This window comes from Pogona vitticeps, chromosome 15 (genome assembly GCF_051106095.1).
Source record: "Pogona vitticeps strain Pit_001003342236 chromosome 15, PviZW2.1, whole genome shotgun sequence".
NCBI classification, from domain to species: Eukaryota; Metazoa; Chordata; class Lepidosauria; order Squamata; family Agamidae; genus Pogona; species Pogona vitticeps.
In genome coordinates, this window is record NC_135797.1 from 11,980,692 (window position 1) to 11,999,601 (window position 18,910).

The 18,910-nt window shown below is 49.6% G+C and overlaps 1 protein-coding gene across 1 annotated transcript; it reads left to right on the forward strand.

Annotated features, from left to right (window-relative positions):
* The first annotated feature begins 269 nt into the window (after positions 1–269).
* Positions 270–7,470, forward strand: CFL1 (cofilin 1). The gene is made up of 4 exons (XM_072984197.2): positions 270–469; positions 3,278–3,585; positions 4,901–4,977; positions 6,553–7,470. The coding sequence occupies exons 1-4, from the start codon at positions 467–469 to the stop codon at positions 6,663–6,665; spliced, it is 501 nt and encodes a 166-aa protein (XP_072840298.1). The 5' UTR covers positions 270–466; the 3' UTR covers positions 6,666–7,470.
* The last annotated feature ends 11,440 nt before the right edge of the window (positions 7,471–18,910 follow it).

The window sequence follows — 18,910 nt, forward strand, 5'->3', positions numbered from 1 at the left end:
GAAGATGATCCACATAAATGTTGTCGTGTGTGCACTTTTGTGTGGGTGCTTGTCGGTTCTTGGGATGGGCCTTTGGGGGACCATGGCGACGGTGTGTGGCTGCATTTCCCCGACCCGCCTGCAGAGGGGGCTAAAGCGACCGCTCTCAGCCCGGCTTCTCCATGGAGGGCCTTCGGGGAGGAGGTGGCGGCGGCCTCGCTTTCCCGTGATGCTCCGCGGCGCCGGGCCGGAAGCGGCTCCTCCTCGGGCGGCGCCTTAAAGCGGAAGCGCCGGAGCGGGGCGGGGCAGTAGTTCCTTTGCGGGCCTCGCTTGACGCGCAGACCGGAGTCGGAGTCGCCGCCGCTGAGGAGGAGGAGGAGGAGGAAGAGGAAGAGGAGGAAGGAGCCGCCGCCTCAGCCGCCACTGTCTCGCCGAGACCAGCCTCCGAACCAGCGCCGCCTGCTCTCCCCTCCTCGCCGACCGCACCATGGTAAGGCCCCGGCGAGCGCGGCCCCGCCGCCTCCTCCTCCTGGCCGCCATCTTGTCTCTCGGCGGCCATTTTGTGGGGGGTTCTTTGGGGGGGCGCCCCCTTCACCCGGCTTGTCTGAGAGGCTGCCTCCTTTTCGCCTTATATCTGAGGGGGGGACAGAAACACCCGTCTTCCTCACCTCCCTCTCGGCCTTTTCTTTCCCCCCCTCATGCTGGGGGTCACATGGCTAACGGGGGGGGGAAGGGGCGCTTTCCCTGCCTCAGCCTCCCCCCCTTCCTGAGGAAACCCAACCTCACCTCACCCCCCCGCCCCTCTTTCGTTTGGGGGGGCTCGCTTATCCCTCTTCTTCCTCCTTTCCATGAGGGGGGAAATGGAACCTCTTGTGTCTGAGGTGGGGGCGGTTGGCGGTTGGAATTGCCCCTCCTTTTCTCTCTGTCTCTTCCCCCCCCCACCGGGGGGCTCCTTTCTAGACTCGGGTCCCCTTGAGTGGGGGTCTGTGGGGGGGTGTATGTGTGTGTGTGGGGGGGTGTTCCCCCTCTCGGGACTGGGAAGGGGGAAGCCCAAGAGTCCGCCCTTCCACCACCCCCACCCCACCTCTGGTTCCTCACGGCTTCAATGGGGCGGGAGGGGGGAGAGGGATGCCTTGGGACACCCCCCCCCTCTGTGTGTGTGTGTAGAGGGCTGTTCAGGGATGGAGGGATGTCGTTTGGACCAGGAATGGGAGCCCTTCGTCCTCCTCTTTCTCTCTACCCCCCTCCCTCCGGTCCCTCTTCTTCCCCCCCCACCTCGTGGGCCACCCTCCTTTTGAAGCCCTGGGCTTTGGCGTTTGGAGGCATGGCTTCATTTGAACCGTTTTTCCCCCCTGGCCGAACCCAGTCCCTTGAACAAGGTCCGACTCTAGTCCTGGAGTTGTGGGCGTTTTTTTTGGGGGGGGGGTTGCATCCTTCCGGAAACCGTCCTTCTCCTCCAAACCATCTTTTGCCCAAGATGCTCTCTCTCTCTCTCTCTCTCTCTTTCTTTTTGCAAAGGTTTACCCAAAGCCCTTCCTGGCTTTTCAGCCCTTTGCTCTCCCCCCCCCCCCCCCGGCCACCCCGGTTTTATTTTATTTTATTTCTTTTTTTGGCCAACCCCCTTCCTGTCCTTCCTCCTCCATCTTTTCCCCTTGAGTCGAGGAGGGTGAGTTGGCACCGGCTGCTTTTTTCTCCCAGGGATGACACACATACACAGCCAGCCCTTTGTCCCCCCCCTCCTTCTTAAGAGAATCTGGTCCCTCCTCGGCTCTTCTGGGGCCGACCGGAGGTCTCTTTGGCCTCTGCCTCCTCCCCACCCTTGGCAGCAAGCACAGCAGAGACTTCCTTTTCTGGAGTTGGCGGCAGGAAAGCCGCCAAGCCCCTCCTTCCTTGGGGGCACCTGCTTGTGTGTTCCTCCCGCTGGGTTCTTTTTCCTCCAGCCCCCCAAAAAAGCCGGCCGGTATTCCGGGTCGCTGTTCCCTGCCCGTTCCTATAGCAAGCCGGACATCCAGTCACACTCCATTGGCTATAAAACCACCCAGAACAGTGCATTTCACGAACAGAGGTATATTAAAATAAATAATTCGAAATCACCCAAGTGCCGCTCCTAGATTTGCCTTCCATCCATCGAAAAAAGGAAGTCTTCCTGACTTCAGGTGAGGGTGGGGCCTCTGATTTCAGGGGCTCACTCACCCACAAGGTTTTTACAGTAACTATTTTGGGTGGTGAGATGGAGGCGTCAGCAAGACAGGTTGGGCAGAGGCGTCTTAGGCGCTGTTATCCCCGTTCTTGTTGGCTTATTTGCTTTCTGGAGTGGCAGTAAAAATGTGTGGCTCTCTTCACAACCTGTGATAGTATCGCCTGTGTTGCATCGAGCTTTTGGAAAGACCCTGTGCCTAAATTAAGAATTATCAGCTGCTTTTGCCCGGGGGGGGAAATCTGTGGGGATGCATGAATCTTTGTCACGCACGTGGAGCAGTTTGGTGTGAAACACCCCCCCCCCATGGTAAGGGCTTATTCATTCCAGAATGAGAAGGGGTGCTAGTAGATCTGTAGATTTTTATACCTCAGCTCTTACTGGCTAGCTCAGAAGAATAAGAGCTCCCTGCTTTGTCCAACTAAAAGTCTCTTCAGTGGAACATCCCAGCTTCCTGCAGTGACCAGCCAGATTCCTCTGAGAGAGGCCTGAAGACAGTGGCTCTTTCTTCCCAGCAGTGGGAATGGTTGGGTTTATTGTCTTTGAAACATGGCATTTGCAATTATGGCTGAATGCTTTGTCCTAAATAATTTTATTCATTCGTTGAGTTGTGCTTGTGTCACATCTCTTTTTGAGTGAGCTTAAGGTTGCCCAGTGCACACCTAGTCCTTTTACTCTCCTAGCCACCCTGTGAAATAGATGTGGCTGAGACACAGGCCCAGTGTCTTCCAGTGAATTTCAAGATGCCCAGTCCTACTATGACAACTGACCATCATAGGACCTTGCATGTCTGATGTATCAAATCCCCCTTTTTTTATAGCTACTTAAACCTAAGCTTGTTGCCTCAACTTGTGGCAGCATGTGGTTTAAAGAACCCATCTTGGTCCTTCCTTTTGATGATCCAGAATGTCTGAGCATTTTATTTGATTGGATGACTCTGAGTTCTGATACCGTGAAAGGGGAAGCTGTATTAATGCCGCATCGCCCAGTTTCTCCTGCCATTCATTCACAAACATGGGTTCCCTTTTCTTTTGTACTGGAGGCTTGCGAGTGACGGCTGCTGACCCCTTTTCCTCTCCCCCCCCCCCCCCCCCCGTGCAGGCCTCCGGTGTCGCTGTCTCTGATGGAGTTATCAAGGTTTTCAACGACATGAAGGTGCGCAAAGCGTCCACTTCAGAGGAGGTGAAGAAGCGCAAGAAGGCGGTGCTTTTCTGCCTGAGCGAAGACAAGAAGACCATCATCCAGGAGGAGGGGAAGGAGATCCTGGTGGGGCAGGTGGGCGACACCATCGATGACCCTTACCTGCATTTTGTCAAGATGCTGCCAGACCGCGACTGTCGCTACGCCCTCTACGACGCCACCTATGAGACCAAGGAGAGCAAAAAGGAGGACCTTGTCTTCATCTTTTGGTGAGGGTGCCTCTCTGTCTCCCCCCCCTCCGCCCGGGCAAGCCTTTCTGGAACAGCCAACCAGGCCACCCCTTCAGCCCCACTCTTGACACTTAACTGAGGTGTATCAGAGTAGCTCCTTGGAAGCTCCTACTTGTAACTAACATTGCACTTAAAACGAAATGTAGTCGGAATTGTGGTTTGGAGCTCTGGCTTGGAGTTCTCCATTCTGAACCACAAAGCAGGGCCATCTATTCCAGTCCTCCCAGTCTGAATCGACCCCAGCAGGGTGCGTCCCTGGCCAGGCATCCAGATCTCAAGAGGCAACTCATCCCATAGCTGTTCTGCCACTCAGTTTAAATACCCGTTGTGTTGTTGAGAAGTTGACCCAAAGGCTGTTGCTTCTTCAGGGAGGTGGGCGGTGGGGATATGTGCCATCCCAGAGGTTAGGATACAGCTTCCACCAGGTCTATTCTTAATCGTAAATGGTGAGGATTGGTGGCCTTTGCAGCTGTACTGTCACCTGGACAGTCCTACGATACCCCCCCCCCCATTTGCCTTTTTGCATAAGAGCAGGTAACTGGACCTGGAGTGGAGGAGAAGATTCTGAGCTTTTGTTGGTTCTTCAATAGAATCGAGATTTGATATTCTGCCCCATTTCTTCCCTCTTGTCAGTTAGTTTGAGGTGAGAGTTTGTCTAGTATCATAAGCCCAGAGCAGAGTAGGCTACAGCCCCGAACGTCTCCCAGCAGCGAACGTGTTCTACGCCAGCGTTCACGGTCCTTAGCAGGGGAAAAACTGGCCCTTTCTTTCACCTCAAGGCACTTCCAGGGCTGCTGAATGTGCATTTTCCATGCCTATGCCCCTCGTTCCTTATCCTCTCCAGACCTGGAGCATAAAGAAGAAACATTTTTTTTCTGTATCCCTTTGTGCCACACACCACCCCCCATGCTCATCCTCTCCCAGCGCTCCGTTTCGGTGGCGCACAGGCAACTGGTTTGTTTACTTCCTGTTCCGAGCGATGCTCCGCGCACAGGGAGCAAAGGCAGCGGAACAGAAACTTAGAGGGAATGTTGGCCACCCCCACCCCCCCGCTGTTGTGAGAATATAGTAGTTAACCAAAGTTGCCAGTGGCTCCCCTCATTGTCGAGTAGAGACAACCAAGGCATCGCAAGCACTTTGTTCTCCGTGTAGGGGAAGGGTTCGTGTTCCGTTGGAATCCCTGTCCTTTGAGCGGTGCCCTCCTAGCCTTCATTCATAGAGGCTTGTGGGGAAAAAACCTGTTTGTGGGTGAACCGGATCCAGTTCTTGAGGTTGCTGTTCTCTCTCCCTCTAGGGCGCCTGAGTCTGCCCCCTTGAAGAGTAAGATGATTTATGCCAGTTCTAAGGATGCCTTGAAGAAGAAGCTCCCAGGTGAGAGGGGACCTTAAGTGTTTCACGCATAGCGGGTACAGAATGGATTGTGGGATGAGATGCTTTTAACTCCTTGTTTGTAGATCTCTTGATCTCGCAGATGGGTTTTGCCCTCTGCTCGCTCATAACAGCCGTGTCCTTAGACGTGTTAGAAGCAGACGTGGAAGGAAGCCATCCCGCGGCCCCAATGTGTGGGCTTCCTCCCAGTCACATTCATCCCTTGTTTTCCCTCCTCCCCCAGAAAGGGATCTCTTAGGTCACCCATTCCCCGCCCGGTGTCCTCCAGCTGTTTGGAACTACGTATACTACAGTATGGGCCTCAGCAGTGAGCTGTGCCGTGGGGCTGTGGTGCGAAACATCTGGAGGGCACTCCCCGTGTGGGGAGACAGCTGCTCTCGTAGACTTCTAGAGCAAGGTCGGAGCCAGGCTTGGGCCAGTTACAATATCCTTGTCTCCCTGCTCTCTGTGGGGCCGGCGCTTGGCCCACTTTCTCTGGGGCTCCCATTGTGCTGCTCACCGCTGTGCCTCTGTCATCTTTTGTCCCAAAACAAGATAACTGGGACGCCTCCCTGTCCGGCGCTCGGCTGAGCCTTTGGACCCCTCAAGTGCTCCCCCACTTCCTTTTTCCTACCAGTTCCCAATTAATTGCCGTTTACTGCTGTTGCTAGTTTTGTCTTTCTGAGCGTCCGGGTTGCAGCTAAATGGACAACATGAATGTGCTTGGATGCTGCAAATTTTAAGTACAGTAGTGGGTTGTGGCAGTCCACATTTACTGTGGTTTCATTTCCCAACCTTCCATCTATTGGAAAATAGTGTAATCCAGCCTTGCTGGAAGTTTGCTGTGGTTGATAACATGTTAAGAGAGCAAAAAATAAATTCCCATGGACTATCATTAAAAATGCAGTTATCACATTCATTTATGATAATGTGTGGATCTATTTTGCTTTCCTGACATCACTGTGTGTTTTTTTTTTCCTTCCCTTTTTGAATTTTTTTCTTCCCTTGTTGATCAAAATGTGCCCGGTTCAAAATACTTACCTTGACAAGTATGTAAGGTCCTCTTCAGCTTGAAATACACAAACACGTACCTTATATTAAATGCTTAATCAAGTCCACGTGCTAGTAAAGTTCATTCTGTAATAGGTACACATTTGCAGCCTGACTGGTGTGGGTGAATCGCAGCTCCGACAACCAGCTGGAGCGCTTTGCGTTCTTTGGTAGGAAGCCGTGGCTGCCAACCTTGTGGCCTCCAGATGTTCTTGGACTACGACTCCCAGAAATCCTGGCCCTCGGACTTTTAGTCTAAGAACATCTGGGCGACCCATGTTTGGGAACCCTTGCTTTTGAAAGGGATGGACCTCTGCCCCTTGGCTGTCCTGCAGTTAAGAGTTGCTCCCTTAGCTAATTAGTTAATTCGCTTGCTTCTGCCAGTCTGTGGAAGGTGGTTTCTCCGCCTGTGCTGGGAGGGGGTGGGGGTTCAGGCCTGCAGAATGGGGTGAGAGAGGTTAACTGGCTGGGACTGTTGCTCATTTCTCTCTCTTCCCCCCCCCCCCCCAAACCTTTTCGCCCTTCCAGGGATCAAGCACGAGGTACAAGCAAATTGCTTTGAGGAAGTGAAGGATCGCTGCACCCTGGCAGAGAAATTAGGCGGCAGTTGCGTCATCAGCTTGGAGGGGAAGCCCTTGTAAGCCCCCTCCGCCCTTTCCCCTGTCGTGCCAGCGTCTCCGGAGCTTCCATGTTAATGGCCCTGTGCTACCATTTTTGGGGTGGGGTGGGAGGGATGTGGGGTGGGTTCTCCTTTTTAGTTACGTTCCAGTTTTCTGCCTTCTCATCTATTACTCTCCCCCCCCCCCTGCTCCCCTCCTGTTTCAAAGAAAAAGGGCAGGCGGCCACTGACCTTGCGGCTGCCCTTGAAACTTGCCAAACCAGCTCCAGCGCCTCCTTCCTTGTCCCTTTTCCCTGCCCAGCTGTTGAGGCGACATTCCTTGGAGGGGGGCTTCCCCCTCCCACTTCTTGGCTGCCTCCTTTTACTCTGTGGGACCACCTGCTTCCTCCATTCCAGCTGTGGGACCACGCGTGGCCTGGGCTCTGCTCCTGGCCACGCTTTTGGGGAGGGGGAGGAGGAGGAGGAGGGGGTTAGGATTTTTTTAAGGCAGGGCCCCTCATTCCAGAATCTCAGTCCCATCATTCCCGGTGTGTAAATTCTTTTTATTGGTCGGTCTCTCTCGCGCTCTTTTTTTTCCTTCTCCGTATGTGTGTTTTGGAAAAAAAAACAATGTGGGATGGCAGCTGCGTTTCCTAGCCTTTCCCCTCCCGAGACCCTGCTCTCCCCTCCTTAACTGCCATAGTGGCTTTGTGCTTGTCCGTAGTACTGTGTATAAATGAGATATTGTGGAGATAGTTGCACCCATCTCAATGTCGAGGGTGGAATTAACAAAAATAATGGAAGCAGCACCAGTTACCTTCAATAAATAAAAAAAAAATTAATGCTAACTCTTATGCGTCATTCTTTTTTTCTTTTTCACCAGACTTGGGAGAGGAAGGTGGGTTAAATTCAAGGCTGGGTGTACCAGCTGCTAATTCTTGGTTTTGTGCACACACACCCCCACACACAAATCCTCTCATACACCTTCTGTCCTGGGTGCAAGAGGACAACTTCCACCAGTAGGTGGTTTGACACTGATACAGTGGTGCCTCGCTTTACGATTGGCCTGCATTACAACAAATCCGCTTTACGACGATCTTTTTGCGATGATCGGTTCCCTGCTTCAGGAACCGATTCTTCACAAAACGATGGTTTTCTAACAGCTAATCGGCTGTTTCAAAATGGCCGCTGGCTAATTAAAATGGCTCCCCACTGTGTTTAGGGGCGGTTTCCTCGCTATACAGGCAGCGAAAATTGCCGCCACATGGAGGATCTTCGCTGGACGGTGAGTTTTTACCCCATTGGAACGCGTTGAACACTTTTCATTGTGTTTCAGTGGGGTTTTTTATTTTGCTTTACGATGCTTTTGCTTAACGGCGATTTTCCTGGAACTGATTATCGTCGTTAAGCGAGGCACCACGGGATAGACCCGGCTCTATAATCTTAGCCAGCTCTGTTTCTAAAGCGGTAATAGGTAGCTTTGGAAAGTCTTCGGTTAATGCTGGATGGCATCAGGCCTGAAAATGTGAGAGCAAACTTTCCAGTTTTCAGAGTTTTACTTCTGGAATTTTATTCTCTTCCCCCCCCCCGCCCTCTTGGAGGTTTTGCTGAAAACTGCCATCCTGAGGACCCAGAAGCCTCGAAGCTGCCAGAAGGGCGCCACGCGTGGGCCAGATTACCCCTGGGCGTGCTTGCTTTGCCCCAGAGGTATCCCTGGTGAATTTCCTTTAATGGGAGAACATTAAGATTCAGAATGTGTCCTATGTGACTTTTCTTGTTACTAAACATAGTTAATACCTAACAAAGCGCTGCTGGGCTGGAAAAAAAAAATTAGCAATCGTTAAGCTAACCCTGCCTCTCTGCAATCCAGAATGGATGTGGGCTTTCACTGAAGGTTTTGCCTGATGGTTTTCGGTAATGTTCTCTCCCACCGAGAGTGATTTGAATCAGGCAGTTCCTTATTTGTTAAGTCTTTGCCGGCAGGACTTGCAGTGCTTTTGAAATAACACGGGCGCTTGGACTTCGGACACCCTGCGGTGGTGCAGTCATAGCAAAAGAAACTCTCCCACCTTTGTTTAAAGAAGATGGTGACATCAGCAAAGGGCTGCCCGTGATCCTCCTGATGATGGCTGTAAAAAAAGGGGGGGGGAATATGTTTTGGGGCTACAGTTCTCCGGGATTGGGCTAGCTGGGGCTGATGGGGATTGTAATCTACAAACCTCTGAGGTTCTTTTCAACCTCGTGAATCTCACAGCCAGTCTCCTGAGAGGACCGGGCTTATCCTTCTGCTGGATGACAACCCTGGCATTTCTCGTCCTCGTGTCGGGCTTCCCGGGTTATCAGCCGAAGGCGTTGTTGCTGCAAATCTTGGTTTTCGTGAGGCTGTGGCCGAACCCGGGGAGCATTATGCCAGCAAACAAATGCGCCTCTCGATTTCTGCTTAGTCACTTCGAAGCGTTGTAGGTCACAATTGACAGTGGTGCTCAGTAAAAGGAAGCTGGTGCTAATGACAGGTCTAGAGCCGGTGCTTGTTGGAGAAAATCCCCACGTTTCGTCCCCATCGTCTCTAGCTACGCTTGTGGAAAGAACTTTCTCTGTCTGAAGGTCATCTTTCGCATCCCCTGAACATTTTGCAATCTTCAAGGGATTGGACCAGCATCTGTGATCTGTCCCGCTCGTTCTCAGTAACGTGTGTGCATCCCTCGTTCCTTTCCTACACGGAGTACCAAGCGGCAGCCACGGGCCCTCCCTATTTTTATGATCACGACGACCCTAAAGGGGTAGGCCGGGCTGAGAACCTGCCCGTGCCAAGAGATCTTACAGGAAGATCTTCGAAGAAGCTAAAACCTTCGAACAAGCTAAAACGCTTCAAACCTTTAAAGAAAATCGTTAGCAACTCTCTCTCCAGTGAATCCAGCACTCTGATCCCGGCGCCATCCTGCCTGAAGGCGCGAACGTGGCGTCGTCTTGGCCGGCTTCCCGCGGTGCCAACTCCAAATTCTTGCCTGCTTGATCGCTCCTCGGGTGTGGCTGGGCCAAATCACCTGGGCTCTGCCGAACGAGGCCAAAGTCCACGGGTGAGGCTCCTAGTCTTGGATCGAAATCCTCGGTTCCTCCAAGATGAGTCACCTTCGCACGGCCTCGCCTCCTCCGCCGAACGACTGCACAGAGGCCCCAGGGAGCGGGGTGGGTTAGACAGGCCGGAGAGACTCACAGGTCTGTTCTGCGGCCCAGACAAGACCCAACGTCTGCCCTGTTTGAGCAGAGTGTTGCCCAGATAATATATTATTCCTTCGTTAGATTTCCATTCCTCCAGGGTGATCCATGCCTTCTCTGCAAAGCACGTCGTCTCCATGCTTTTTATCTTCCCAAGAGCCCTGCCAGGTAGGACGAGAAAGTCATCCGAAATCCCTCGGCGAGTTTGATCGCTGAAGGGTGAGGTTAAGTCTTGATCTCGAGCGCTCTCCCCACGGCCCAACGCCGATGCTCCGTTTATCTCAGCCGGGCAAATTCGCAACACTTGGGGGGAAAAAAACCCATAAAACGAACGGCAGGGGTCGGAATTGGTTTTTCCGCCTTGTTAGATCCCGACAAGACCGTCCTCGCAACCCTATCAGGTAGACTTATTAGAAAGTGTCCAGGCGACGAGTCTCTGACCACGTTGGGTCTCTCCCTCTGACCGTTTTCGTGTTTCCCCGGAAATAAGACAGGGTCTTCTATTCATTTTTTGGCTCCAAAAAACACCTTAGGGCTTATTTTTAGGGGATGTTTTATTTTACAGTCCTGTCCTCTTCTTCTGGTGGCTGCACAAGGGTGGAGGTCGGGGTTTCGCTTAACGGGGGCTTATTTTTAGGGTAGGGCTTATATTATGACGAGCATCCTGAAAAATCCTCTTAGGGCTTATTTTCAGGTTTGGTCTTATTTTCGGAAAAACACTTCAGTTCTGGATAACGCTTTACTCCTCTCCAGAACCATTATTTCTGCTACCTATGGTTTCGTAGACCTCAGTCCCAAGTAGGGTAACTCTACTCACATTTTCTGTCTGTCCCTCTCTCACCCCCCCAACCCCATTTTTGACACTGGATGCTGCTTGGATTCTGTCTCTGTCCGTATGGGATGCGGTGAAAGACAACATGAGCCAGTGGTTAGAGTCCTGAACGACGAGAGACCCGGATTCAAGTTCTTAAATGGAGCTGGGCTGTCTAACGGCTACCCGGAAATAGCTGACGCCAATGTCTTCGTATAGTTTCGTTTTAAAACAAGTTTCCTGACTCTGCGGTTTGCCCTTTTTAACCAAGTCGAGAAAGGCAGGAAGTCCTTCGGAAGTTCCAAAAACTTTTAAAGTCTTTGTGATCAAGACAAGTGCCCTGAAGCTGTTTTCCGAACCATCTTCCTTCGCTGGCGTTGAGGTCAAATCTGTCGCCGAGAAAAGGAGAGGAATCGAATCTTTGTTTTACGGCCCAGAGGACTGTCGGCACCATCCTGTCCGTGTCTAGGAAGGAGATGACTTGTACATGCTCAGAGGCACTCTTTTTCAATCCAGAAAGTCTTCCCAAGATTCACAATACAGTGGTGCCTCGCTAGACAATGATAATCCATTCCACTGAAATCACTGTTCAGCTAAATCATCGTCTAGCGAAAAGCATTTCCCTGTTGGAATGCATTCAAACCTGTTTAATGCGTTCCAATGGGGAAGAATCGTCGTTGTCTAGCGAAGATTGGCCATAGGAAAGCCGCTTTGTGAACTGCCGATCAGCAGTTTAAATCGCTGTCTTGCGAAGCTTAGGTCCCGAAAACACCCGTTTTGCGAGCGCGGAGGGAGCTGTCAAAATCGTCATCTAGCGAATATCGGTTTGCGAAGCAGGGACCAAACATTGTCCAGCGAAATTCCCCCATAGGAATCGCTGTTTTGCGAATCGCTATAGCGATCGCAAAAAGTCAATGTCTAGCGAAAAAAACTGTCATGCAGGGTAACTGTCTAGCGAGGCACCACTGTATTCAGACCAATGTCCTTCTCAAACTAGCTTTCCAAGCGGTATTTGGAAAGATTTTTATTTCGTCACTCTCTTCCTCCTCTTCTCTCCCCCCCTCCCCGGTAGCTGTATAAAATGAACATTTTGTGGTTAAGGAATGGCAACCTCTTTTTAGTCTCTCTGCTGACGCAGACATTTCTTTGTTCCCGGTTTGCTGAGGGCGGAAGGCAGCGCCTGCTGTTTCAACGGAGTCAGGGGAGAGGCTGCGGCTTCGTTTCTTGTCGTGGGGGAGAGAGGGGTAGATTTGGAAAGGTGCCCCTGAGCATCTGCAGAGTTTCCGTGGCACCAGAGGAAGCGCTGTGATAAAAGGACACCGTCGGCCTCTTTTCATTCGGAGGCTGTGACTTCAAGGTTGGAAAATGCCACGTTAGCCTGTTACAACTTTAAGAACAAAGTATCTTGCAATATCTTGACATCCAACACATTTCCAAATCATTAAGGTGTCTAGGACGACAGGCTGTGTATGTTTAGAAAATAAAAATTGGATATAATGTACTGTGTACGAATGGCCTTTTTGTTGTTAGTTGGTTGGTTTTGGTAAGACAAGAGGGCTAGATAATTCTTCCCCTCGTACTATCATTAAACTAATCACCCTCTTCCTGGCAGTGGACATTGCCATAGCAAAACTTGAGCAGAAAATAAGAAATTTGTTTTTGTTTTTTTTAAAAGAGGAACCTGGAAGGAAGCGATGAAGCCGCATTTACTGTCAAGAATTGGGTTCGGCTGGCCTCTGCCGGCCACAGCCGGTCACTACCGGGCTTTTGAAAGCAAGCATGAAGGTTGGGTTTTTTTAAGTATTTGTAAATTCAAGGAAAGAGGGAAGGTGGGAAGGAAGGAAGGAAGGAAGGAAGGAAGGAAGGAAAGGAAGGAAAGGAAGGAAGGAAGGAAGGAAAGGAAGAAAGGAAGGAAGGAAGGAAGGAAGGAAGGAAGGAAGGAAGGAAAGGAAGGAAGGAAGGAAGGAAGGAAAGGAAGGAAGGAAGGAAAGGAAGGAAGGAAAGGAAGGAAGGAAAGGAAGGAAGGAAAGGAAGGAAGGAAGGAAAGGAAGGAAGGAAGGAAGGAAGGAAGGAAGGAAGGAAGGAAGGAAGGAAAGGAAGGAAGGAAAGGAAGGAAAGGAAGGAAAGGAAGGAAGGAAAGGAAGGAAGGAAGGAAAGGAAGGAAAGGAAGGAAGGAAAGGAAGGAAAGGAAGGAAGGAAAGGAAGGAAGGAAAGGAAGGAAGGAAGGAAGGAAGGAAGGAAGGAAAGGAAGGAAGGAAGGAAAGGAAAGGAAGGAAAGGAAGGAAGGAAGGAAGGAAAGGAAGGAAGGAAGGAAGTGAAAGGAAGGAAGGAAGGAAGGAAGGAAGGAAGGAAGGAAGGAAGGAAGGAAGGAAGGAAGAAAAAGCTGTAGATTTAAGCAAAGAGTCTACCTTTCATCCAGTGGATGCTTTTAAAAATCTGCTGTTCTACCCTGATTGTTGAACATTTTCACAACGATACTAGGTACTAGTTGGACTGGATTATGTGGCCAACCTGGATTCTAGTCCCTAAGGATCCATGAAGCCCCTTGGATACCTCACAGGGTTGTTGTTTTGAGCCTCCCTTGAAGAAGAGGCGAGCCAGGCTGGATGAAAAGTCCGATCTAAACCTAACGAATAAACCTATCAAACTTGAAGAACTGTGAAGTCCGCCTTGAAAGATTTCAGCCTTAGCGAGTAAATGCTGATTGAAATTTCTCCCGTTACAAAAGGAATATGCAAGATGCCAGTTTGCTTTAAAAGGTAACCAGTTTGGCAAAATCCCTAGATCGCTGATGAGTCAGATTTTCCACCAGAAACCGGCCTCTTTTATTTCACTTTGTGGCTTTCTCTGGCTGAGCAATTTCTACGAGGACAATGAAGATGGGGGTCATACAGATTTGTAAAGAATCCCCCCCAGGGCCGGCCCTACCACGAGGCAGAAGAAAGTGGCCTCCTCAAATAGCAGCTTTTTAGGAAGGGATAAAAAGACACAATGGGGTTACTTCTTTCCTTTACTCTTATTATACATTTATTTTCTGGCAGGAACGGGGAGAGCTTCTGGTCGGACTTTGCCTTCCATGACTAAAATTGTTTTGCCAACTATAGGTGCAAATTTGCACCTATAGTTAGCAAAACTATATTCGCAAATGCATCAGCCATTTTCAACGGGTTTTTGTGATTTTTTTGGCCACAGCCATAAATGCAATAAAAAAAGGAATGTAAGCCAAATCAGGACTGTATAAATCGCAGAACGAACATTATAAGCTGGTGTGTGAAGAACTGTTTCCAGTCTGTGCCCCCCTTCAAATTTGCCACGCACACCCCGAGAATAGGTGCTATACTCGGGCAGTAAAATATCTGGGCTCCGGCTGGCTGGACCCTTTACTGTATTATCGCTGATCAAGATCTCATTTTCACGAGACCCCTGAAATCTGCTTTTTTCCAGCTACCCTTCTTTGTTCATGTCAGATGCATCACAGTAGAATGAATAAATCCGATTATTTTTGTACAATCATGGGCAACCTTGAGAGGGTTTCAGGAGGCTAAAATAATGTTTTCCACAGTACACCTTGAAGGGCATAGAGGTAGATGAGAAATTCCCTACGCTTCTCTCCCCTTGCAAAAGATTGTGTTGATGCGAAAACCCAATTTTCTTTGGTCCCGCTTATAAAACCAGTGGCTCAGAAAGCTAGATCTAGGATTCTGAAACCGTGTGCCTCAAAGCCGGGGCTCAGCCGAAGGCGTTTTTGGCCCGAGAGAGGCCTCGTTGAATTGGGATTAAAATTAAGTTACCTTTCTGTGTACAAATCTGTCAAGGCCCTAGGAGGCTGGGCATTCACTGACGGCTTTAAATGACAAGAAAGGAGATTTTGACTCAACTTTAGGAAGAACGTCCTAGCAGGGAGAGAGCTGTTCGACCGTGGAATGGACCGCCTTGCAAGGTGGTGGTTTCTCCAGCACCAGAAGTCTTTAAACAGAAGTTGGATGGCCATTGATCCGGGATGCTTTAGGGTACGGCCTTCCTCCTTTGCCAGGGGGGTGGACTGGATGAACTCTGGGGTCCCCCTCTGCCCTCCTCTTTGCTGATTTTATAAATGAATAAATAAATGCTGGCCATAAGAAAAAAAACATTAGACCTGAATTATAGGCATTTTCCAAAGCAGCCTAATGATTGGACCGGTTTTGATCTTCATTTTCTCTTCGTTTGCATTACGGCCCGTTTTTCTGCAGATGAACGAACCTCTGTGTTCAGAGGCAGGGAAGAAATCTTGTGAGAAAAGCCAAGAAAGAGCACTAAGCTTCAACGCAAGACATTTGATAACACTGGCGGTCATTCTTAAAATCTGATGTCCACTGGCCGGTGCTTGGTTGATCAACCCCTTCCCCTTGCTCTTGAGGAAGTCTGCTAGGAAATGCTGGCGTGCAGGCGCTCACTGCAATGGTCCCTAGTATTGTGTTCAAAGGAAACCCTCGGAAATGATGGATCCATATAAATAAAGCTGTTAGCTGCGTTTGTATCTATCAGGGGGAGGTCTTTTGTAGATCTAATGCCTCTTAGTGGTGGTTTTTGGTTATCCAACTGAACCCAAATGTTTTTCACTGCAGTAAGGGTGGGCAAACTTTGAAGGGCCAGGGGCCACATACATCTTGGGACTCAGTAGGCTGCATCTGCTTCCGTGGCTAAAATAAGGGGTTGTAAAAATAGCAGGGAGGTGGGGGGGGGGTTCTACAACACTGTCTATCTTTGCAGTACATGCCACAGCTGCTGTAAGGATGGTGGCCAAACAGATGGATTTGGGATATTATTTATTTACGGGATCTCCTACCTTTCTTCCAAGGAAGGGACTCGAGGTGGCCTGCCGTCGCTTTTAAAAATACACATGTTTCAAATTGCAATGCATTAAAATATTAACATGAAAATACAATTAAACCTGAACAATGCTGATTAAAACAAACGTAAAGAAATCTAAAACACAGATGCTCAATTAAAAAAAAAATTTGCCGTGTCCCCTGCTAGAATGCCAATTCTGCGAGGACTTTCCGAAGGTGAAACTGTCAAGATTCAGCAGGAAATAGGAAAGACACCGCTGTGTCTTGACACCCTGCAGAAAGAGGCTGCCAGCCAGAGCCGGCGGGCCTGAAAGAATTGCACCTTGCCCTCTCTGCCTGACGGTGGCGCCCTTTGCCTTGAGCCAAATACTCCCGAAATCTTGCCATTAAAAAAACAAACAAACTCAAAAAGGAATTTTGGAAAAGTTTTGCAGGCTGTCCCATGAATTAAATGCAGTTATTTTTATGGTTCTATTAGGATGACCCCCAGGAGTTTCTCTATCTCTCTTCTCAGATCTTCTTTCATCTTTTCCTCCATCTTTTTTTTTTTATCTGAAAGCATGGGTCATCTCCGCCGTTCGCCTTATCCCCATAAGCCATAAAGCTCAAAGCAGATTCAAAGCACTGTGTTACCCCCACAGCATTCCCACAGAAAAGAAGCGCTTAGCGTAAAACTTTCCCACACGACGTTATCTTTTCGTCCGGCTAGCCGCTGCCAGAGTGGCATTTGAAGTTGGAGCTTTATGTGCGGTCAAGTCTGTTCTGACTTAGGGTGACTTTTCAGGGGTTTTCCATGTAGAGAAGACACCAAAATGGTTTACCACATCCTTCCTCTGGATTTTGGGACGGTGCAGCCGGCCCAAGGCCACCCAGGATGGCTCCGTGCGCAGAAGGCATCCGTGGCGGGACTGACCTGCCAACGTTCGGCTCCGCCACCGCCAGCAAGCACACGAGAAGCATTTTCAACTGAACCATCGAGATAACCATCTCGATCTGAGTTTATTTGCCAAAGAAATCTGCAAACTCAGCTCAGGCGGCCTTCCAAGAGAACAGCGTGAGGCCAGAAACGGCTCCTGGTCTATATATACAGCATGCTCCGAAAAGACCACCTTTGCATTTGTGTGGGCAGCTTTCTCTCCCTCGCTCACACTTCCCCATGTCACCGCAAGACCACCCTTAAGCAAAACAAGGGCAGACCCATTAAGATTCCTGCCTCCCCCCCCCCAAAATACACACAAACACAGAGCGAGCGGGAGGGGAGGGAGGGAAAGAGGGACCTTGATTTTCAGAGCCATTCTATGCAAATGGATGATGCCTTATGTTTCAGGCACAGAAAAATATTGTAAGAACTTGTGTGTTTCTGTGTGTGAGAGAGATCTACAGTGGTGCCTCGCTAGACAGTTACCCCGCAAGACGTTTTTTCGCTAGACATTGACTTATTGCTATAGCAATTCGCAAAACAGCGATTCCTATGGGGGAATTTCGCTGGACAGTGTTTGGTCCCTGCTTCGCAAACTGATTTTCGCTAGACGATGATTTTGACAGCTCCCTCCGCGCTCGCAAATCGGGTGTTTTCGGGACCTAAGCTTTGCAAGACATCAATTTAAACAGCTGATCGGCGGTTCCTAAAGTGGCTTTCCTATGGCCAATCTTCGCTAGACAACGACGATTCTTCCCCATTGGAACGCATTAAACAGGTTTGAATGCATTCCAATGGGGAAATGCTTTTCGCTAGACAATGATTTCGCTAAACAGCGATTTCAGTGGAATGGATTATCATAGTCTAGCGAGGCACCACTGTATTAGAGTAGCCATGTCTCCTACTTTACAGTGGGCAGTCCTAAATGTGATATCCTTGTTGTTTAAATCCACAGCCCTCCCTATTTTGCGGGCTTCCCACCAGTTCGGCCCAGAAGAGTCAACGGCGATGGATGAGGCGCCGTTGTATATTTTCTAAAAACATCTGGAGGGCTTGGTTCGAAAGGCCTCCCAGTCCAGGCTTGGTTCACAGGGAAAGAAGCTAGAGAAGCCCTGAGGTTTTCTCGAAAGCCAAGCAATAGAGAAGTAGGAAGGAAGAAGACACACCGGCCGGTATCATACCGTAAATCTCAACTAGAGCAGATTCACTGGCTCCGTGTTGACTTAATATTTCACCGTTGATTCAATGAGTCTGCTCTCTAGTTGACTGTAGTCATTAGATGCTGTGCCTAGCTTTTCCCCCTTTAATTAAAAAAAAGACAGTTTCCCAAAACAATCAAATCCCCTCCCCAGTAGCTCACCGGAGTTTCAGACAGAGCAAGTTCTTGCAACCTCATCCTTGTAACGAGAGATGATGGGGATTTTCCGCATGCAAACAAGGACCTGCTCTAAAACACAAGGTCAAATTACCTAGCAAGGAAAATGCACATTTCCTGGCATTGCGTTCCCTTCCAGTCACGTAGTTGCTTCAGAACCTTGTTTCGGAAGCCATTGGATTTTCAAGGAATGCCATTTTTTGCTTTCCAGGATAGAACCAAGGTGAGCTCATCTGGAACGTGGTGGGTTCATGCTAGGAGAAACAGATGCCTTTTACCTCTTAAGGCAGTTTTGCTTCTAATTCTGTACTCCTTTTATCATCCACTTTGAGCAAAGAAAGAAAGAAAGAAAGAAAGAAAGAAAGAAATTGCATAATTCTCCTGTATGGTCAAATGTTTTTTTCTGGAGAGGATGCTGTGCTTTGAATCTTCTCCTTAGTGCCAGAGGTGTCGCGCATGCTTAGTCTTAACGTGAATTGCCCGTTTCTTTTAGATGGGAAACAAAATCCTGCCATCATCTTCAAGCCACCGCAGACAGGAAGGTTCTTAGGGTTACAGGGCTTAAAATATAAATCCCTTGAGACACAGATGGAAACGAGAGTAATAAAGAGGAGGCCGAGAGGTCACTGCTTTGAGCAAAGAACATCGTGACAGTCTCCACCAGAACTTTGGAGGCGTCTTGAGGCTGGACGGGAGGAAGATGGAAAACATTTGTTCTGCGATGCCAGGAGACATCCTATAAATCTATAACCTCATCCGCTAAGAGACTTAGGGCATGCCTGTGCGCTTATTCATTGATGCTCCCTTTATCACAGCAGAGATCCTCTCCTTCCCCGCCTTTGAGTGATGGCCGTTCAACAGAAATATCAACATCTGGATGATTTGGAAATATCAACGACCTCAGATCGGCGGAGGACACCACTCTGATGGCAGAAAGCGAGGAGGAATTAAAGAACCTCTTAATGAGGGTGAAAGAGAGAGCGCGCCAAAAAGGGTCTGAAGCTCAACATCAAAAAAAACCTAAGATCATGGCCACTGGTCCCACCACCTCCTGGGAAATAGAAGGGGAAGAGATGGAGGCAGTGACAGATCATGGGCTCCATGATCACTGCAGGGGGTGACAGCAGCCACGAAATTA

What these genes read in the sequence shown, in the direction of transcription:
- CFL1 (XM_072984197.2), top strand. An exon ending in GACCTTGTCTTCATCTTTTG is followed by an intron (nt 3,586 to 4,900) that starts GTGAGGGTGCCT and finishes CTCTCCCTCTAG; the next exon opens with GGCGCCTGAGTCTGCCCCCT. An exon ending in CTTGAAGAAGAAGCTCCCAG is followed by an intron (nt 4,978 to 6,552) that starts GTGAGAGGGGAC and finishes TCGCCCTTCCAG; the next exon opens with GGATCAAGCACGAGGTACAA.